Source organism: Pleurodeles waltl, chromosome 1_2, assembly GCF_031143425.1.
Source record: "Pleurodeles waltl isolate 20211129_DDA chromosome 1_2, aPleWal1.hap1.20221129, whole genome shotgun sequence".
NCBI lineage: Eukaryota > Metazoa > Chordata > Amphibia > Caudata > Salamandridae > Pleurodeles > Pleurodeles waltl.
This window is the reverse complement of record NC_090437.1, coordinates 1147065030-1147086631: the sequence shown is the minus strand read 5'-3', so window position 1 is coordinate 1147086631 and position 21602 is coordinate 1147065030. Positions and strand designations below refer to the sequence as shown.

General features: G+C 43.1%; 1 protein-coding gene across 1 annotated transcript in view; it reads right to left on the bottom strand.

Moving 5' to 3' along the window:
- Nucleotides 1-14663: 14663 nt before the first annotated feature.
- Nucleotides 14664-21602, bottom strand: part of WDR1 (WD repeat domain 1) — a 220473-nt gene continuing 213534 nt past the window's right edge. Inside the window, exons 14-15 of the mRNA XM_069202820.1 lie at nt 18909-19053; nt 14664-15580 (exon numbers count right to left, since the gene is read on the bottom strand). Coding sequence (XP_069058921.1) covers nt 15471-15580; nt 18909-19053 — 255 coding nt within the window. The 3' untranslated portion in view covers nt 14664-15470. The remainder of the gene's footprint in view (nt 15581-18908; nt 19054-21602) is intronic.

Sequence of the window (21602 nt, the reverse complement as noted above, 5' to 3'; positions counted from 1 at the left end):
TGAAATCTTCCTCTATTCCTAGGAAATTGCCCCCCTCTATACTGGCCCCGAAAACCTCCCCTGTACTGTCCCTGGTAGGTGGGCGGTGCGGACTGTGAGGTGCTAGCTTGTGTGGCCTGACCCCGAAACCCTCCTCTAAAAGGTGTTTTGCCGAAGGTGTTATAAGATCCTCTGCTCTGCGGGGAGTAGAGTGCGCCCATGGCCTTGGCAGTGTCAGTGTCCTTCTTGAGCTTTTCTATGGCTGTGTCGACCTCCGGACCGAACAGAAGTTTCTCGTTTACTGGCATGTTAAGCACTGCCTGCTGAATTTCTGGCTTGAATCCAGACGTTCTGAGCCATGCGTGCCTACGGATGGTAACCGACGTATTAATGGTTCTTGCGGCCGTGTCTGCTGCATCCATGGAGGAGCGTATTTGATTGTTGGAAATGTTTTGACCCTCCTCAACAACCTGTTTTGCTCTTTTTTGCAGATCTTTTGGGAGATGTTCAATGAGATGCTGCATCTCATCCCAGTGGGCTCTGTCGTATCGCGCTAGCAGCGCTTGTGAATTTGCGATGCGCCACTGGTTTGCTGCTTGGACAGCAACCCTCTTCCCGGCTGCATCGAACTTCCTACTTTCTTTATCTGGGGGAGGTGCATCCCCAGAAGTGTGTGAGTTTGCCCGTTTTCTGGCAGCCCCTACCACCACAGAGTCTGGTGGCAGCTGAGAGGTGATGAATACGGGGTCCGTAGGAGGCGCCTTATACTTTTTGTCCACCCTAGGCGTCACTGCCCTACTTTTAACTGGCTCCTTGAAAATGTCCTTTGCATGGCGTAGCATGCCTGGGAGCATCGGCAGGCTTTGGTAGGAGCTGTGGGTTGAGGAGAGGGTGTTAAATAAAAAATCATCCTCTACTTGTTCCGAGTGTAGTTCCACATTATGGAATAGTGCTGCTCTAGCCACCACTTGTGAGTAGGCTGTGCTGTCTTCCGGTGGTGATGGCCTAGTTGGGTATGTGTCTGGGCTGTTATCAGACACTGGTGCGTCGTACAAGTCCCACGCATCCTGATCTTGGTCATCGTGGCTCATGGCGGTGTGAGCTGGCGAATGTGACGGGGTGTAAGTTGGCGAAGCCGGAGTTACAGGTGGAGGCGAGGGAGGAGGTGTTACCTTTTGTGCTGTTTGTTGCTGAGGAGTAAACTGAAGCGTTCTCTTTCGTTTGACAGGTGGAAGGGTACTGATCTTCCCAGTCCCCTGCTGAATAAAGATACGCTTTTGCGTGTGATCCACGTCAGTGGATTGCAGTTCTTGTTCAAATCTATGTTTCTTCATTTGAGAAGACATAGAATGCTCTTCAGTGTAGGAGCCAGAAACAGGGTCTGATGTCGCTTTTTTCGGCTCCGAAAACCCTGTCGATTGTTTTTTCGGCTCCGAGGTAACCTTCCTCTTTTTCTGTGCCGAAAATTCTGGGCCTCTATGGTCTTCGGCGCCACTGTCTCGGCGTCGATCCGTGTCGACACCGAACTCTCGGTGTCGATGCTTCTGTTTAGCACTCTCTCGGTCTCGAGGAGGCTGCGTGCCGGTGTCTCGACCGGAGTCGGACGATCTCGACACTGAATGGGCCTTTTTCGGTGCCGATTGTTGGTCACCGAGAATTTGGGTGGAGCCATGGCCGGTTGGCAGTGGCGTCCCCTGGGCCTTCTTTCCTTTTTTAAGGTTTGATCTCGACGTCTTACTCACAGTTCTTGTAGAGTGTAGCTCGTCGGAGTCTGAATCCTGGATGGAAAAGGATTCCTCCTGTTCCTCTTCTGTCTCGAACTGTCGACGCTCTTTTGGCGTGGACGCCATCTGCAGTCTTCTCGCTCGACGGTCGCGCAGAGTTTTTCGGGACCGGAACGCCCGACAGGCCTCACAGGATTCTTCGCTGTGCTCGGGTGACAGGCACAGATTACAGACCGAGTGTAGGTCCGTATAAGGATATTTGTTGTGGCATTCGGGGCAGAATCGAAACGGGGTCCGTTCCATCGGCGTTGTCCTCCACGCGGTCGGGCCGACTAGGCCCCGACGGGGTGCCGAAATCTACCCCGAAGGGCACCGAAGCGCTTCGATGTTCAACGCGTCGTCGTATGTGTCTATCTCTAACCGGATCGCAACGATACCGTCGAAAATCTTCCGTCTTCAGCTATCTTTCCGTTCCGAAACTCGGAGCGACAGGAACACGTCCGAACCCGATGGCGGAAAGAAAACAATCGAAGATGGAGTCGACGCCCATGCGCAATGAGCACAGAAGGTGGAGTCACTCGGCCCCGTGACTCGAAAACACTTCTTCGAAGAAAAACAACTTGTAACACTCCGACCCAACACCAGATGGCGAGCTCATGCATACCATGTGTATCTACAGCGACAGATGCCATCGAACATGTAGATACCTCTCCGATCCGCTGAGATGGGCAGCTACCACTGAAAGACATTTGGTAAGAACTCTGGGAGCTGTAGTTGTCCTCAAAGGCCAGAAGTTTGATGTGAAAGTGCTATACACTTCCCACAAACCTGAGCTAGCGATATGTGCAGGGTGGATCGGGTTGTGGAAACAGATGTCCTTTAAATCAAGGGCAGTCAATCAGTCGCCTTCCTGCAGCAGACGAATGACACACTGGAGTGTGACCATGTGGAAGTGCTACAACAGGATGTACTTGTTGAGGCGCCTAAGGATAAAAATAGACCTGTTTTTCTAGAGGCCCCTCTAGAAACCCTTTGTAACCCCTTTGCCATGTTGGTGTAGCCCAATGAACAATTGTGTGTCCATTTCCTTCACAAGGAGGTGCTTGTGTTCGGTGGCAAGGGAGTGTCTATAGAGATGGGTGTTTGGTGGTGGAGCAGTGAGTCCCAGGCAGTAGCCCTATTCTACAATAGACAGCAGCAATTGGTCTGATGTGATGTTTTGCCATTGTGTGAGGAACCCCTGCAAGCATCCCTCGACAGGTGTAGTGTGGTCAGGGGGGAGGGATAAGAAGTCACTGCTTAGCGGTGGCTACTCCCTTTGCTGCACTGCTTCTGCCCTTGCGATTATTTCCCCCTACAGGCATATCTGGAATAACCCTAGGAGGATTGCTGCTGCTGCAGCTTTTTGCTGATCAGATGCTCATGGACCCCTGGCTTAAAGCCAGAGACACTGAGCCAAGCATGTTGGAGCATCAGAATGCTGGGGTTAATAATACTGGCTGAGGACTCCGCCGTGTCCTGAGCACATCTGATGGTCATATAATAGAGATGGTTTGGCCCTCTGCTACCAGCTCCTGAGCCCTGTCTGTACTGATCTGGGAGTCGTTGGATCAGGTCTCCCATCTCATCCCACTGTGCTCAGTTATACCTAAAGATTAGGCCAACTGAGTCAGCAATGCACCAATGGGTGGCAGATTAAGTGGCTACCCATTTACCAACCGCATCTATCTTTTTACCTTGTCAGGTGTCCCCCAGTACCCTGTGCATTTGCAAGTTTGCAAGCAGTTCGTACAACCATAGTTTGGTGGAAACTTCCCACTAATGTAAGGCAGGTTCGAGGGGGAGAACTTATACTTTTTGACAACTTGGGGCATCCCTACTTTGGCCTTACTAGGGTCTTTAAAGAAATCTTAAGTTGAAATCCACTCATCGTTGACTATGAGTAGGTATTGTATAGTGTTTCCACCAACATGTCATCCTCCTCTGGGATGGTAAGTCCACTTTGTCAAATTTGGCGCTCTATGAATGACCATGTGATATGAGTTGGTATCATCCAGAGGAGGATTGGCTGGGTTGAGTTCAAGGTCATTGTCACCTGGGGGAACAACACCATCATTACCCCAGGGATCATCCTGGGGCTCCGGGTCATATGGGGCATCATATAGGTCTGTAGGAATCAGGGGACTACTCTCCCCATAGGGGGAATGCGTAGATGACAGAGGTGGCCTGCATGGTGGAGGGGAAGTAGGGGAGTTTGGTGGAGGAGTGGTTACCATGGGTGGAGAAGTATGAAGTTTAGGGAGAGGAAGGAGAAATAAGAGGGTATAGGGTAAGTGACCCCATCTCCAATGTAAACTCCTCCTCGAAGGTAAGCTTTGTTTTGTGATGAAGAGTGTCCTGCACCTTTGGTAGCAGTTTGGCAGAAATCTTGCCTGTCTGAGGGTGGATGAATAGTCAGGCCTGCCTACTTTTCGGCTCCTTCTCCAGGCGGTGGATGGTCGAGTTGGTGCGGACAGCTGCTTCTACTTCAACACCAGTCTGGAGGTTGAATGGCGCTTCGGCTCCAAAGAGTCGGTCTGTCTGTCTGTGGGGACACCAAGTAACCAGAAGGTGTCAAGTGCTGCTGGCGCTGAGGAAGGTCAGGTCTTATGTGGCTGTTCAGGCCCCATGATCGGAGTCGGCTCGAGGCCCTGCGCTAGTGCTGACAATGGCTGGGATACAGTGGCGGCCCAGAAGGCTGTTGGGCTGGTAGTGGGCTTGACGTCCAACCCCCTGAGGAGCTGTAGTCAACCAGTTGTTTTTGATGGTGCGATACAGTATTCCTGGTCAACACCTTTGGGTGCTGGCCTGGCGGGGAGGTTGATCTTCGGAATCAGAGCTCGATGGAGAACTCGACCCCCGACTGAAGGCTACCGTTTTCTTAGTGGACGAGGCACCCATTCCTCTTGGATATCAGGGGTATTCTCATTTTGCCACTTCACCATCTAGTGTCAGGCAAGATGTCTTGTCAATCACAGCCTGCACATTCTCGAGGTGGGTTAAGGCCCAAATGAAGCATTGAAGATATCCCGGATACGGAACAGAGATAAAGTCAGAAAGACTGCAGAGAACAAGACTGTTTTGCAACAACAGGGGTGGAAGCACCAGAAGGCCCTGATGAGGAATGCCATGCAGCGTGGTGGTGGCTACCAACCAGTATGGGCATGGTTATGCCCCCACCCCAACTGAAGGGGGTAACAGTCTTTCAGCTCTCCCCCTGCACACAAATATTTTATCCCACAGCAAGCAAGAGGACATTTGATTATTTTGGGTTTTGGTTTTACATTTGGGCCATGAGAGCTTGGCTAACTCTCAAAATCGTCCCACTTGGAATGGTGAGGGTTGCACTTTTTGGACTTTGGGACGCTGCCATGTAGAAAAATCCACAAGACCTAGACACATCTGAAAACTAAACATCTGGGTGAGTCCAGGGTGGTGCCCTTCACATGCACCCTGCAACATTTTCTTACCCACAATGCCCTGCAAACCTCCAACTTTGATGGAATCCACAAAATTCCTACCACCCAGCATTGTCTTATCTATACCGATAAAAATTCTGCCCCACTACATTTTTTCCAAACTGCCCTTTTGGACCGCTTTGGTTCCTCCTCAATTTCTACATGTTTTTGGCTCTTCCCTGTCATAGGCACTTGGCCCACCTACACAAGTGAGGTATCATTTTTACCAGGAGATGAGGGGAACGCTGGGCGGTAAGACATTTGTCCAGGTATCGTGATCCCACACAGAAATGTGTCTGAAAGCACAAACAAAATAGTAAAAATGGGGTATGTCCCAGTAAAATGTCAAAATTGTGTTGAAAATTGGGGATTTCTGATTCAAATCAGCCTGTTCCTGAAAGTTGGGAAGCTGGTGATTTTAGCACTGCAAACCCTTTGTTGATGGCATTTTCAGGGGAAAGAAAACACAAGCATTCTTCTGAAGCCCTTTTTTCCCCATTTAAAAAAAAAAGCTTGCTCTATTTTGGCTAATTTATTGGTCTCATGCAGGGGAACCCACAAACACTGGGTACCTCTAGAATCCCTAGGATGTTGGAAAAAAAGGATGCAGATTTGGCATGGGTAGCTTACGTGGACAAAAAGTTATGAGGGTCAGCGCTACCTTCCCCAAATAGCCAAAAAAAGGTTTGGCACCTGCGGGGGAAAAGGCCAGGCAGCGAAGGGATTAAATGTAAACTCTACATTCTCTCCCACAAGGGTCTGCAACTGGAAATCCACCTTTCATTGCCAAACTGGCATGAATTTCCAGTGGCAGGGGGGCCTCCAGAGCAAAAATACTTTACAGCTGAACACTCTAAAATTTAAACATATCTAGCATTAAAACAATAATTTACCAGTACCAATCAATGGAACTTGCATCTGTAAGAACTCACCTGAAGTGCCTTTCTTTGAGGAAAGTGCTGAAACCAATCACTTATCTCCATAAGAATGAATCCAAAACTCACAGGTGTTGGGTTTAGATTTAGTTACTCCTGACAAATGATGGTTTGTATTCATCAACTGTAAGTCTTCTAATGCTCAACCCTACGAAATTGCAACTGTAGCCTATTTGATTGTCCTGAGTGCTCTTATGTCTTGAAGCAACGCTACAGAAAAATGTCAACAAGCATTGGCAACGTCAATAGGTCTCACCTATGTTAGAGCTTTTGGCTTTGCTAATGTATTTTAGCCATGTTATACAGCAGCATAGCTGCTGCTAAGCATGGTTAAAAATGTGTGGTATGGCGTAGAGTGGAGTGGCTTAAAGTGATGCATAATGGAATGGAGTGGCCCAGAGTAGGATGCAGTGTCACAGAACAGAGTGGCGCAGAGTAGAGTTGAACAGAGTGGCATTGTGTGGTATGGAGTGGCATAGACTGGTGTGGTGTGCAGTGGCAGAGTAGTAGAATGGTGTGGAGTGGTGTAGACTAGACTGGAGTGGATTTTTCATTTTCTCAACTATTCAAATGGACAACCAAATTCCAGAAAGTACCCAGTAGATGGGTGCAATAAGCTGGCTAGGTGCTTCAGGCGTTGCCATCAAATGACCTGTACTCATCCATTACTTCCTAATGCATTGCCTTCTGGATGAAAGCTGCTCTATTCCAGGGGCGTAAATAGTAAACAAATCCAAAAGCTGAAATGCTTGAAAAGTAGATATTTATATTTATGTATCCATTGACTGTTTGCAACATGCTACATTTTGACACTCATAAGATATCACTGGTTTCCAATGAAGGTCCAGTCCACTTCAGATTTTCACAATAACGACTTATCAATTATACCAATTGTATTAAAATACATATTATATGGCTAAGTGGACAATCTGGCATGGATCGGGCCATGGTTGGACACCACTAGGACAAATGATGGGACTACACTTGAAATGGACTTAAAATGGGAGCCTGCCTTTCCAAGCAACAACACATACATCCAAGGCATTAGTGAGATCACTGATAAACGAAGCAGACTATAGGGGAATGCCGGTTAGCTCATGTAATTGGATCTACTCTCTTGTTCTTGAAATTGTGTGCAGCAAGTTAGTCACTGCAGAGGTGTTATAAGCACACTCTGAAAACTGAGCTACTTCTTTACTGTGAAAATACATGTGAATTTAGCAAATGGGAAGGGTGGCAAATGGGAGTAGGAGCAGCTAGTACCTTCACGGTAATATTGCCACACGTTTCTGGAGGGTCAAATTAGTTATCTATTTATATACATTATTAGTGATTAAAATCCATGCAAGGCAGTAAAATTTGCAAATCATCAGCCAGCACCCATTTAGCTTGGGCAATCTCCGCTTATGAGCTTTTCCAAAGACATGAAAGTGTCTATAATGTTTTGCTGCATCTAGTTGAATAGTTGATATGCATTATAAGGATGAGGTAACGTTACATCCTTGAGTCCTCATCAACAGATGGATTTTCATTACTAAATAATATCGCTACAAGTGATGTAACAAGAATGAATAGCTCACTAATTGTCTTTGGAAATTCCTTGTGTGCTGTCAGTCATGCACCACTTGCAGCAAACCTATTAATATGGTAGGACGGCCAAACGCAGCAGAGCCATCAGTCAGCCCTTCCCATCCATCTTTTCAAAAACAAAAAAACAAAGCTCTTCAACAACCCAGGCAGCCTCTCGAGACAGCGTTGTGGAAAAGATTGCAGAATTAATTGTGCTCAAGCTGAAGTACTAAATCACAGTGCAAGGTCTCCAGGACCGTGCCTAACTTCCGCAAAGCTAAGCAGGATTTTTAGCAACTGCAATCAAAGCATTGTGAGAACAGCTATCAGATAGATGGAACCCAGCTAATATCGTTGGACTTCACACAGCCCTCAGAGGGTTTTATGCTGATCAGTTTCGCTATCTGGGAATTAAGGGCCAGATGTAGCAAAATGCTAATTTGCGACTCGCAAATTGATATGCAGTACGGTGTCTCAGACACCGACTGCGACTCGCTATGGGGTTGCAATGACCCACCTCATTAATATTCATGAGGTGGGTCGCTAATTGCGGCCCCATAGCGAGTCTAGCCACTCGCAAACATGGAGGCCTGCTGTAGTCAGCAGACCTCCATGTTCGTGACTGCTTTAAATAAAGCAGTTTTTTTTTTGTTTTTTTTTAAGTGTAGCCCGTTTTCCTTAAAGGAAAACGAGCTGCACTTTAAAAAAAAAAACGAAACCTTTAGTTTCGGTTTTTTTTCAGGGCAGGTAGTGGTCCCTTGGACCACTACCTACCCTGAAAAAATATTTGTGGGTCCATTCACAAAGTGGAAGGGGTCCCATGGGGACCCCTTTCAATTTGCGAGTGGGTTACCATCCACTTGAAGTGGATGGTAACTGTGACCGCATATGTGGTCGCAAATGGTATTGCATACCACTCAGAATCGCAAATAGGAAGGGAACACCCCTTCCTATTTGCGATTCTGAAATGCATATTGCGAGTCGGTACCGACTCGCAATATGCATTTCTGCATTGGGAAACGCGAATAGCGAGTCGCAAACGGCAATCTTTGCCGTTTGCGACTCGCTATTTGTTTCCTGCATCTGGCCTTAAATGTGCAAACGTATTTTGCTTCTGTTGAATTTATTACTGCCCCCAGATCCGGTTTTTGCACTCGTAGTTGCAACACCAAAATGCTGGAAGTAACGCCAAGTAAGCAGGGGCGGATCCTCCAGAACGGCAGAGGAGCATTGCGCCTCCGTCAGGAGCAGCAGCTGCAAAACCTTTCAAAGATAAGGATAATAAACCATGTTTATTATCCTTTTCTTTGAAAGGGGCTGGGCCACGGTGGTGACGGGCACGGAGGGGGGAGTCACAGGCCAGCCAAACATACATACGCAGTAGGCTCTCTCAAGGTCAGCAACGCAGTTGCCGGGCTTGAGAGAGCCTGCATAGGCTCCCAGTCTTCCTGGGAGTGCCCTGGCTGGTGCTCCCAGCCAGTCCTGACACTGCATTGAGTAGAGTCAGGATTAGCAGCAGGGCTGGCTGGAAGCCTGTGCCTGCAGCATCTGGAGAGAGGCGAGGAGAGGAGCGGCTCACCGCGCAGCACCGTAGCAGAGGTAAGCTTTTTTTAAATTTAATTTTATTAATAATGCCTCCAGTGCCCCTGCCGATAGCCCCCCACCACCCCACGTGCCGCCCCACCCTACCCCCCAGGAATCCTGTTGAGCCACGACTGCAAGTGAGTGCAATTTTATCAGCTATAATGAAGAGATTTGTTCCACTAGCGCCTTTTTCTGGATCATCCAGAAAGAGTCCAAATAAGTGAATGAGACGCAAAAAGTTAAAAGTGCCCTGCAAGAGCGGTTTTGTTTGATGAGTGCAGTGTCAGACCCACAGGCTGTACGTGTTATTTACAGTAAACAGAACAAATAATAGGATAAAAGAAAGTAGGGGGAGGGGAGTTCAAGCAACACGAGGGAGGTACAGGAGAGGAGGGTGGAAGTAGCAAAAATGGGAGATGTTAAAAACAATACAAGGGAGGAAGTAGAGGTGGAATGGGATGAGAAAAAAAAAAAAGACCTCAATCACAGCACAAGCAGCTGACCAGCACTAATTATTAGATAGAATCAATCTGTGCTTGATCTGTGCACCACAGAAAGAAACAGAAATGATGCTTGACGTACACTGGCCAATATGGAGGCAAATAGTAAGCAATGGAGGGGGGAGGGGGAGAGGATTTCAAAGCCCTTTACTGTAAACAATACATCTTGCATGCGAGAGCTCATGCAGCGCATGAACTGTGGCAGGCACAACCTTTTAGCAAGCATTTGTAATGCAACAGGTATCGTATTTGCTTGCTTTAGAGCTATTGGCGTTGTAAATTAATAACTGGGCTTTTCTTGCCACACAAACTGGTACATCCTAACTCATAATTCGGTCTTTTCCTGCCACATAATTCCAGTGGCCCTGAATATAACTAAACCTCTTCCATTTACCTTTTTTCTCTATCTGCAGCAAAAAATTAAAATGTTGCCACTCCCTTTATAGTAAGGCAGTAATATGGCATGTTCCCAGTTAAATTTTGATATGTTTTAATAAAAATAAAAAAAAAGGGCAGCCAATCTCACACGTATTCACACTGCCACACCCATGTAAATATACAACTGACGCAGATAAGTCAGTCAGCACAGCAAGTAATCTTCACAAGGTCTGAGACAACCTAACTCTGAACATTTGCTGCAGAGAACGCCAAAGCATCACCATGTCACCCTGTTCACCATGTCACCCTGTAAGGCAAACTCTAATTATGTGAACAAACATGACAACGTAACAATAACTAATTTTTGTAACGGATTCAAATCACTTGGTTTCAACTCAAAACAAACTACTGCTGCTCATTCAAATGACTTAAATACTGTAAAGGCTAATAAAACAGTCTGCTTTCCTCGATTATTTCATGTATTTCCTACAAATGTCAGATCTCAAAGAGGGTGAAAGGTAGAGAAATTAAGATATAATTAGGAGGCATTCGGAGTGATCTGTGTACTGCAGTAAGTCTCTCCTGCATTCCTTCTCCCTGAAGTGTACTCCCACCTGCTTGCGAGTCCTTCGTCGTGACAGGGATAGCAGGCAGCTGTACTCGTCCTGCCAGCCCCATTAAATACAGAGATAATCACTCTCTGCATAGCATGGCTTCTCGCCACTAAGAGAGAGACACTCTCAAGCATCTGCTGTGCATCACTGCGACACGAGTAGAGTCCAAGTGTGAGACAAGCTGTCTGTTTCTTTTTTTTTTTTTTTTTTTTCAAAATGACTTTTCGAAGTGAGTTCATTTTATTACTTGATTATTGTGTTTTTTTCACATGTACGTCAAGAGGGGTTAAATCGATATCAAGGTATTAACCTTCAAGATATCAACCCATCAAGATATCAACCTTCAAAAAGAAGGTACAACAGATAGCTCATGTATCATGCTTGGACTCTCCTTGTGTCGCAATGATGCACAGCAGATGCTCAAGAGTGTCTATCTTCTAGTGGCGAGAAGCCGGACTCACGTAATGCGTTCATGTGTATACTATCATAGATAACGTATCAAATCAGAAAGCGATTAAACATGTATCCTTGCACTTACTATGTTTTTACCCTACCCATCATGTGTCATTTACCACCGTTGAATATTTGTGTGGAGTACAGACTGCACGTGTTATTTCCAAAGAAGATGTGAAACTACCAATGAGCAATAGATGGCAATGTCACAAAAGAAAAAGCCATGTTGTGCACATTTAACAGGTGTTTGCTCATTTTGTAGACTTATGTTGAACATGTCTTGCTTCAGAAGTTTTTGGCAGATTTCTTGTATATCTAGATTTTCTAGTAGAGTGTCCCACTTCGAAGTGAGTTCATTTTATTACTTGATTATTGTGTTTTCCTCACATGTACATCAAACTGGTTAAATCGATGATATCAATGGTGATGCGAAAGGCCGCCACTGATGAGGCACATAATGAAGTAATTTGCCATGCCATGTGTGACATCGTCTTAGGTCATCTGCAGTGCATTATAAAAAGTTATGGTTGCTGAGCTATTGAAAAACGGCTAATTTTATGGAGTTTCCCCAATTCCGCATCTTTTTGAAGGTACAACAGCTTGTGTCTCTCGCTTGGACTCTCCTCAGGTCGCAGTGATGCACAGCAGATGCTTGAAAGGGTCTCTATCCTAGTGGCGAGAAGCCGGGCTCTGCAGAGTGATTATCTCGGTATTTAATGGGGCTGTCAGCACAAGTACAGCTGCTGGCTATCCCTGTTATGGCGAAGAACTCACAAGCAGGTGGGAGTAAACTTCAGGGAGAAGGAAAGCCGGAGAAACTTACTGTAGCGCACAAATCACTGAAGACGAATGCCTCCTAATTATATCTGCATTTCTCTGCTGATGGCAGGATAAACAAGACACAGCGAAGGAAAAGAGATGGCCTCGTTGTGACGTTGATGATGTCATAGAGCATGACGTGCAGCCGGCATAAAAAATTGGGGCAATAAACTTTAAATATTCTAACGGTAGCGATACCCATCGGCATTGCGTAGGAAATCAACAAAAAACACAGTTGTAGTCACCATTGTCTTTGCTTGTCAGCAGATGGCGGAAACAGCGCCCTACAAAACAGCCTCTAACATGCAACCTTGGTCTTTGAATGCACAGCACATGTAACCAGAGAAGAACATGATTTATAGCCCTGTTTACAGAAACTCACTGGCACTGAAAACATCCAGCATTCTGGCCCAATGCTCTTAGCCTAATACAAAAGTAGCCCCTAAGCAGATTCTACAGAGACAAAAGTGGAAGAGTACAAGTACTGGGGGCATGTTCCAGGGGAGTGTACAACTAAGGAAAAGGAGGGACAAAGTGGAAGGATTGACCAGTTGGAAACTAGGATTTTTTTTAAGGACACGGAAACAAACCAATGAAAAAGCAGAGAGCTCACAAAAGAATATACTACAATTATATACAAGAGGTCTCGAATGCTCGACCTAACAAAATAATTATATACTAAAGTATATGCAAGAGGTCTCAAATGTTCAACCTAAAAATGGTACTGATCACAATGTGGTATTAGCATTAATATTAAAAGGAAGGGATAGGAGGCTTGTTATAACTTTCAAAAACGGTTTAAAATAAGGTGCACTCCTAGGAATGAGACCACACTTCAACTAATTGTTTTAAATAATTTCTCATCTACTGCAGTTTTAGTAAACTTAAATTCACCATGAGCTGGTTATGTCCTTCTCGGAGTACTTATCCTCTAATTGTAGAGGCAGTCTGTGATGAATAAAAGTATCAAAAAAAGCCACAGAAGTAGTTTTACATGCAGAAGGTGCAACAAGATTAATTAAGAACAGCTTACAAGACAACTGAGATGGCATTCCACAGACACTACTATGTCTGGAGCTCTGGTAAACTTATCAGCTGGCACTAGGATGTTCCATGTCAGAGTAACGTTTTCTGAGATTCGGGGTGGATCTTGAATTGATTCAGGACCACAGATGAAGGATACTAAATTTGTCGAGAATGGAAAAAGAGCCTGCATTGTTTTTAAAAGTAGCAGATAACTAACAGTTTAGGTAAAGTAACCCCTCTGCGCCTTGCCCAAGTCAAAAGACCATGAACACAAAGCAGTGAGCAATTAAAATTAGTATATACTTTCTTGATACAGAATACAGTCTGGTATAAAATGCACCATAGGATGATTTGGATGTATTAACCACAAACCTAATCGGGGTTTATGCTAGTTTCAGAATTGTTTTATATTACTTTGTCTTGCTGTGATTTGGGTTGTTTGAAATCTATTTTTTTAATTACCTGAGATAAAAGTGTAAACCGCAATTACAATCAAAAACTTTGTTTGAGCTTTTGATCAAACAGCATAGGAGAGTCCCTCAATGACTGAGTTCATCAGCTTACTGTTGTGCATTCAAAACTTCATTCCATGTTTGAAAGTTGAATAAAATGTAATTAATCAGTGGTGGTGATTTCATTAAAGAGGCTTGGCAAAAAAAAAAAGGAACATTTAAAATTGCATTCATAATGTTTGGATTTAATGAGTAAATTGTGTGTACATCAAACACACCACGGTACGCCCTGGCCTTTTTTTTTTTTTCTTTTTTTATTTGAATGTATTTTTTCGTCGTAACAGCATTTGGGTGTGTTCACTACTGCCTCTGCTTTAAACATTTCCCTAAACTATGACCTTCAAAGGCAAAGTGGAGAATCAAAGCAATTGGACATGGAGCATATGTTGAACGTAACTGTGGCCCTACAAGAGCTCAGAGTAGCGACACAATGTAATGAGGGCATACAATGTATGACAGAGCAAGAATAGAGGGCCAGACTAGAACGATGAGTACAGCCAAAAGCTAAAGAAGCGAAAAAGAGAAATTCAAATACCCGAGAAAAAAAAATTAGTGTGCTCTGCCCAAAAAAAAAACGCTTAAAAGGGACACTAACAACGTTTGCAGTGTATGGAAATTAAATGAAGGGTGCTATTCGTGGGCATACACATCTTGTTCACTATGGCTTTTAAAGATGTCAACCAGGATTAGAGCACAGAAATATACAATCAAAACCTAGAAAAGGTTTATAATCTATTGTTGCAGATAAGTCAACATCGACAGGACACCACTTTTCTAGTTTGATGCTTCCATTTCAGAACTGAACTAATTCTACCATGTGCGATCTTTGTTTGCTACAATTAAATCGCATCAGAATTATACAAGGAAAAAATACTATTTGTAAAAGAAATCAATGCAATTGTATAACCAAGGCCCCACTCTGCCAGAAAATCAAATGATCACGTGAAACCATTTTTTAATCCCACATTTAAAAAGAAAATGTACAATGCAAACCCTTTTACGAATGCACAGGTAATATTTTACACCATACAGGGATTAACCAGATACGTAATAAATTTAATTCTGCAACAATATTATATAATTTACTGTTTCCATTTATTTAAAACTTTCATGACAGTTTTATACTCAATATGTAACTCTTTCAGGAATACCATTCTTTTCACTCAATCATTAATGTATGCAGGTTTGCGAGGACAGGCAAAACACATTCTGTTGATCATACAGTACCAGGACACGATTACAAACATGGGTAAATGTCGCGGTCATACTTTCGGATATCGAATATCATGGTTTACCACGTCAAAGGTTCATTTACACAAGGCGATCCTTAACAGGAACCACAAAACATGATTGGAACACAAAAAGTTCATGACGTACCCTTTATGTTATCTTGAGGACTTATCGGAGGCAACAGCTGTGTGCAGTACACGTACAAGCAAGCCACTGTACAGTAGCTGCACACTTTCAAGGGCCGCTAAACAATATATTTTACTATGACTTAGTACAGAAATGTTCTGCAATTAGAAAACGAGAAGTACTTCTCTCATGCTCTATAACCATAAATGTAATTTGTTAGAAAATAAGGACTGATACGTTTTGACTCTTTTCAACTCTAGCAGGCTGTTGCCTCTGGAATGTTGAGCACAAACATGTTTCACGTTCCAGACTTTTGTGAAGTGCTTTTTTTTCGTGTGCAAACTGTTACTGGCTAAAGCTTTAAAAAGTACATTTATTACAGATATGAACACCACCCTGTCAAATACATGTGGCTGCGATATAAGACCGAGAAGGCCAATAAAGAAACATTATGAAGAAATGCTATGTCCCTCTGCAGTATTTCCAGTCTCTGATGAGTGGTCCATCAAAGATGAAACTGCTCCTCATTTGAAAGTGATGCTCCATTGTTTGACACATGCATCGTGAGAGACAGACGTCAGTGTGTGCTCATCCAACCAGGCCAAGGAGCTCACGTGATGCAATCTGTGAGCATCTAAAGATGGAATCAAAAGGGAGAATAGTTAAATAAGATAGGGAGACCACTTCCACTCACATTTGTGCAATAGAAGATTAAGTCAGACAAGAAGCTATATCGGACGTGAGGCACACGTGGAATATTTCCTTAGTTTGCCCGCCATTAAGCTGTCAAGCATTATATACAGAGGAGTGTATACCCAAGGGTAGTGTATAAGGATACTTTAAGTTACAGAGGAGACGTGCTATATACAAATAAAAATAAGAGATCATATTGAAGTACTTTGTACAGGCAGAGATGTGATTGATGCAGTGCATCATTGGATAGAATTATAAAATTACATTTTTGCAGCAGCCAATCGTTGTCTGCCAGTTAATAAGACTATCAAAGTATTTGGAACGATGTGCAATATGATGTGCAGTCAGATTAGGGTGGAGGAGAGTTTACACTCCTTGATGTGGGCCTTTATGTAAAACATATTAGGAGGACACAGCAGCTCTAGAGGTTCTGGTAGGAAATTGTAATCTAGGAGAAGTATGGCAATTGAGACTAGTAGTCCTGGTATGTGATAGGTTAATGTACTGAGGACAGTATAACATTCAGGAAAGTGAATCCTCACCAGCTGTTTCAGTCTTTGAATGATAATTTGACAAGAGAGTGGGTTGCATGAGCTGCACATCAAAATGTATAGTTATAGGACAAGGAGAAAAAAGATTATATAAGGGATAAAGTATCACCTGCCGTACATTATAAGAATATTTCAGGTCACTGAGGAGTGCCATAACCATACTTCAGCCTCGTTCCACTATATGGTTATGGAACTCTTCTGTGATTTGAAATATCCATATCATGTACGACAGAGGGTACTTTATTCCACATATCACATGGTCACACCATCCTTTCCCTCAAACCACTAAAAACCTTGGTGCATATCTCTTTCATATGAAACAGCGTACAAGTTTGCAAACATGAAGAGTAACAATATTTAAAAAATTAAACACATCAAAAGCCTGTAAGATATTTGAGGCAAACAGATATTAACAGTTCTTTACAAGTTTTTTTTTTTAAAGAAAAAAGTTGCAGTAGCTCGGAATGTGTAGAAACCTTCAGAGAGATTCTATCATTTCGCTACCTAAGGAGTGCAAAAAATAAACATTCTCTCTGCTTTTCATTGTAAACTAAATAATAGAGCAGAAGAAAGAAAAGCAAAGTTCAATTTTCGTTGCTTTAAACAGTTGCTTCAATTATGCCTCGTGAAGCTGACCTGCCTCACCTCAGCTGCTGGTTCTGGCATCAGGCATTGTGATGTCAGAACTCAACTGTAATAACTTATAATAGTCACATTCTGACGTCTTTTCTTTATGAACTGTGACTGGGTATGTCGCAAGTTGCCGACTGTAAAGAAATTAGACTACTGATTATACAGGGTTTACAGAATCCCATGTATTATAACCACATTATATTCAGTGGTGGATAAGAATGTGTTTCAGAAATATATCCGGAAAAAAAAATTCTGGTGAAAGTAAGACTGCACTTGGTTGCTGTGCACCCAGTAACTAAAGAACTTGGAATATCGTTTGCTGTGCAGTCACAAGTTGGTCTCTGAAGTAAAACATCTGTATAAATAAACTTCAAGTCAAAATATATATCTATTGAAAAATCTTTGCTATTGAGTTGTATGTTTGTTTACTGTGATCACATAGTAGTGTATTATAACTAAATGTTGTAAACTCTTACACTAAAGGGACATTATGCCCCAAAACAAAAATGACACTGATAATAAGCAGTTATGATTTATATACTGCACAATTTCATACTGTGGAATGGTAGCACGTTGTGCAAATATAATTGTTTTCCTTTTTTCACCACAGACAGAAATTTCCTAGAGTAACCCATTTTCATACAGCTCCATTCCAATTCCCACCCTGGAAGAGGAATTACTTAAACTCTCTGCTGGAGTAAAACTACAAGCGCTTCTAAGGTTAAAAAGTTTAGAAAGTAGTTTGTGAAAAGACACAAACTGACCAGTTTGTGAGGTTTTACAAACTAACAGGACAAACCAGTCTTGGTTCTCCCACTTGCTACTAGTTGAACAGAGTTTAGTTCTGTAAAAGTCTACAAGCTCATGAAGAAACAAATTACACAATGCAGATATTCTTCTTTATGGATAACTGATGGGGTAAATCGAACATTTATAGCCTTAAACTTAGGGTTATGGCTTATGGCTTTAGAAAGGCTTTGTAAATTTGGCAGATAATCTTTAGGAGTAGTTGGAATGCTGTAGTACCACTTCGCACAGATGGATTAACCCCCAATATACATATCTAAGATCCAGGGTAACATTTCTCACTATCTTCAAACAGTTGTGGAGCTGTATTAAATTCTTAAACATTTAATAGTGTGGAAACAAACAGGCTATGTTAGTGTTTATAGAGAAGATCTTTTGCACTGAGTGCTCATTTCCTTTAGTTAGAGAGAAAGGGGCACCCAGAATGGCCAAAGACGTTACATTGTGGAAAATAATTTTAGCTATGACCACAGGTTGAGTCTAATAGGTTCTGGGGGAAAAGGGTGAGGAGGGTAAGGCCTGGCTAAAACACAAACTTTTCATTCAGACTACTGAATCTCAAAGGGAGAAGTAAATCGTCATTTTATAACAGGGCTAACTGTAACAGGCAGATTTCAGGGGATTTAGACTATGAGGGTTATTACAACTTTGGAGGAGGTGTTAATTCGTCCCAAAAGTGACGGATATACCACCAGCCGTATTACGAGTTCCATAGGATATAATGGACTCGTAATACGGCTGGTGGTATATCCGTCACTTTACCGTCACTTTTGGGACGGATTAACACCTCCTCCAAAGTTGTAATAACCCCCTATATCCTTATCACCCTTTTGTGGCAATGTTCGCTTTTTGTTTAATGAACGTGTCTTAAGTTGTGGGTCAAAAGTATAGCGTGCTGAAGTTATTAAAATATGTACACCTAAAGGGACAATATTTTTGTAAAATATATTTAGGAGACAATGTTTTTGTCAGATATTTCTGCAGATGACAGTCTGACATAGAACCATTAGTCTGCAGTTCAAACAAATTATAGTTTTAACTGAAGAAATAATGATGTAAATCCATTCATACACAAAGTAGAAGGATTACAAGAAAAGAAGAGACAACATTCAGATCTCTGTACATTTTAAATGTGAATTCATCTGTTTGAGTCATTTCTTTCTTGTTCACAGATCACATACACAGGTAGGGCGAAACACAGGTAGGGAGAAACACACCAGACCCACCGACAGCCATATAGATGACAACAATAAAGTAGATAAATGAAGGTATTATTACCTGGTATTTTTAGTCTGCAGTCTGAATCACTTAAAGTCCAGACAATAACCATCACATCCATTCCTCCACTTGCAAAGTGCTCATTGTCTGGTGACCAGGCAAGGCTGATAATCTTTGCATGGTGTCCATAGAAACTGTTAACCTCCTTTAAAAAAGAAATAGATATGTATAGATAAGTGATCTTACCCATTTGAAATCAAAACCTCCAGTATTAGCTAAAAAGGGAAAACAAGCCACTTAAACATCTATAGAACACCTGCCACACACTCATTTGCAGAAGCAACCTCAAGAGTGCTTTGCTAACCTCTAGGGAAGCTGCTAATATTTAAAGCTAATCATTCCAGATGCTGCAGCAGGAAATGACAGGGAAGGTACGAACCTAAACCATAGCTTTCAACAATAACCTCCTATTTATGTTATCACAGCCTTGTATTATGCATCCCAAGTGCAGGTTTAATAACTTGTATGGGGTGAATGAACCGCTCATGTCTACCAAATTACTTTGTAGTGCGATTCATGTGTAAGGAAATTCAGGACACATTCAGAATTTGGTAAGGTTTTTTTTGTAAATGTGATGCGCAGTGCACTTCATCACAACACCAGGGCCCCACCCTAGAATCAGGTCATGCAGTGCCTTTAGTCCCGAACTGACCCATTACCAATATGCAGATTGGGTGCCATTATTCCCAGTCCACTAGACACCCTTAATGGTCCCAGCAGTCTTTCTGCTAGTCCATTAGGGTGCTCCAATAGACACCAGGAATAATACGAAAAAACTGAAGGGCTGAGTTCAGCCCACGCAGACATCAGGCCTGACACCTATCCCTAGAGGGCCTTAGTCCTTCAGCCTCCCGCTGGTAGGCAGATTGGAAGGCTTGCCCCCCAATCTGCCCTCTCAGGAATGGAGGGGATCAGAACGCCTACTACACCTACAGATGTTTGGAGAAAACAATACAAAAATATAGGAAAGGGTTGCGGGCTAGATGTTCTGGTTTGTACCCCTCAGCTGGACAACAATGTTTCTTTTCCCCATGAAAAAATGGATGGGGACAGACCTGTCCTGACATCAGGCCACACTTCCACCTCTCAAGCCCCTGTGTCGCTCTGGCTCTCCGAGACCTAGAGCATCCTCATTGCAAGTAATAGGAAATTTAGATTCTTGGGGCATAGTTTTGAAACATGGCCCAGCGGAGAGGGGGTACAATTTTCACTCTATTGCAATAATGAATGGCAGCACTATGCAGGCTCTGCATTAAACAAAAATAGAGAATCCAAAGAACCCCTGGCATTTGTTGGGGCAGTTCGTGCATGTTATGTGCATATGCTGGGTGTAAATGCGCCAGTGAATGGTAGAATACATAAAGGATGTAATGCTGTGCAGCCCATGTATGCTCTATGCAGGTCGTGGGTGTAAATGTGCCTGTGAATGGTACAATAGATGCCTGGGTTCCGTTTTGGTAGACCCAGGGCTAACTGGAGGAGAGGAGGTAGGTGAATCCCCCAAGACAGAGATGTGTATTGCTGAATTCCTGTAATCTCTCCAGTACACTTCTCAGTGTGCTCTTGGGTTCTGAGACAGGTCACTGGGAAGGAGTCTGGGCACCTCTCATGGAGATGGGGCTCAAAGACTCAAAGAGTAGGGCAGAGGGATCGGACATACCACTAGGGCTGACATTCAGACGTGAACCTCTAGTCACTCCCATGGCCTGTGTTGTGGGGCTATCAGATTTGGAGTTGAATCAAAATTAAAATCAGCAGTATTCGATTTTTTTTGTTAAAATCATAAAAGCACATAAAAAAACTGTAAAATTCATTTACTACTAAAATATAGACTAACTCCCACTTTCCTTAAGATGTATCATCTTTCTATGCCTTAAAATGACCCATAAAACATAGACATAACATTGCAAATATAAATGGTTGGCAAAGATTGATAAAAAACACATATACTGGACAACATTGTACTAAGTCCATGGACCTCAACAACGTTAACAGCAGTACCTTTCTTTGTATCTTATACAAGTTACAGAATAAAATTGTATGGAAGGTACTTTGGTCCGTCTCCTTGTCATACGGGCTTCTTCCCATAGGCGAGACAAGTCATTCATAGTTGAAAAAAAAAAAAAAAAACACTTGTGGTGAAAAATGTCTGGTGTAAAGCTTGTTGAAACAAATCTGTGCTGGTCGTTGCTCACCTCTGTTTAGTACAATTGCATGAAGTAAACATCAGCTGATTTTTTTTAAACACTTGGCTTAAGCAGTTCTGCAGATAACCTTAATTTTTCCAGGTGTGACAAGCACTCATTCTTCAGGGATTTCCTTGCTACGGTCCTTAGAATTGCAGGTTTATAAAAATAATCTTCATGCCCCAGGTCAATCATAAAATTCTTTACATATTCTAACCACTGTACTCTTCCTGCTTGAGGGGGCCTCAGACAATTCCCAATAATCTCTTGATTCAGCTTAGTATGCTCGGCGGTCCATACCTTGTGCCATAACAAAATTAGCTGAATCATAACTAAACTCAAGATAAAACAGACCCCTAATTCAGCATGGCATACATAAGATGGGCTACTCAGCAGAAGAGAAAGGAGGTACTTCAAAAAGGGGTTTTCAATAACTTTCTGGGATTCACTATTTACATAACCCCACAGGCCTGCCCCATACAAGGCTGTTGGCACACATTTAGCCTTA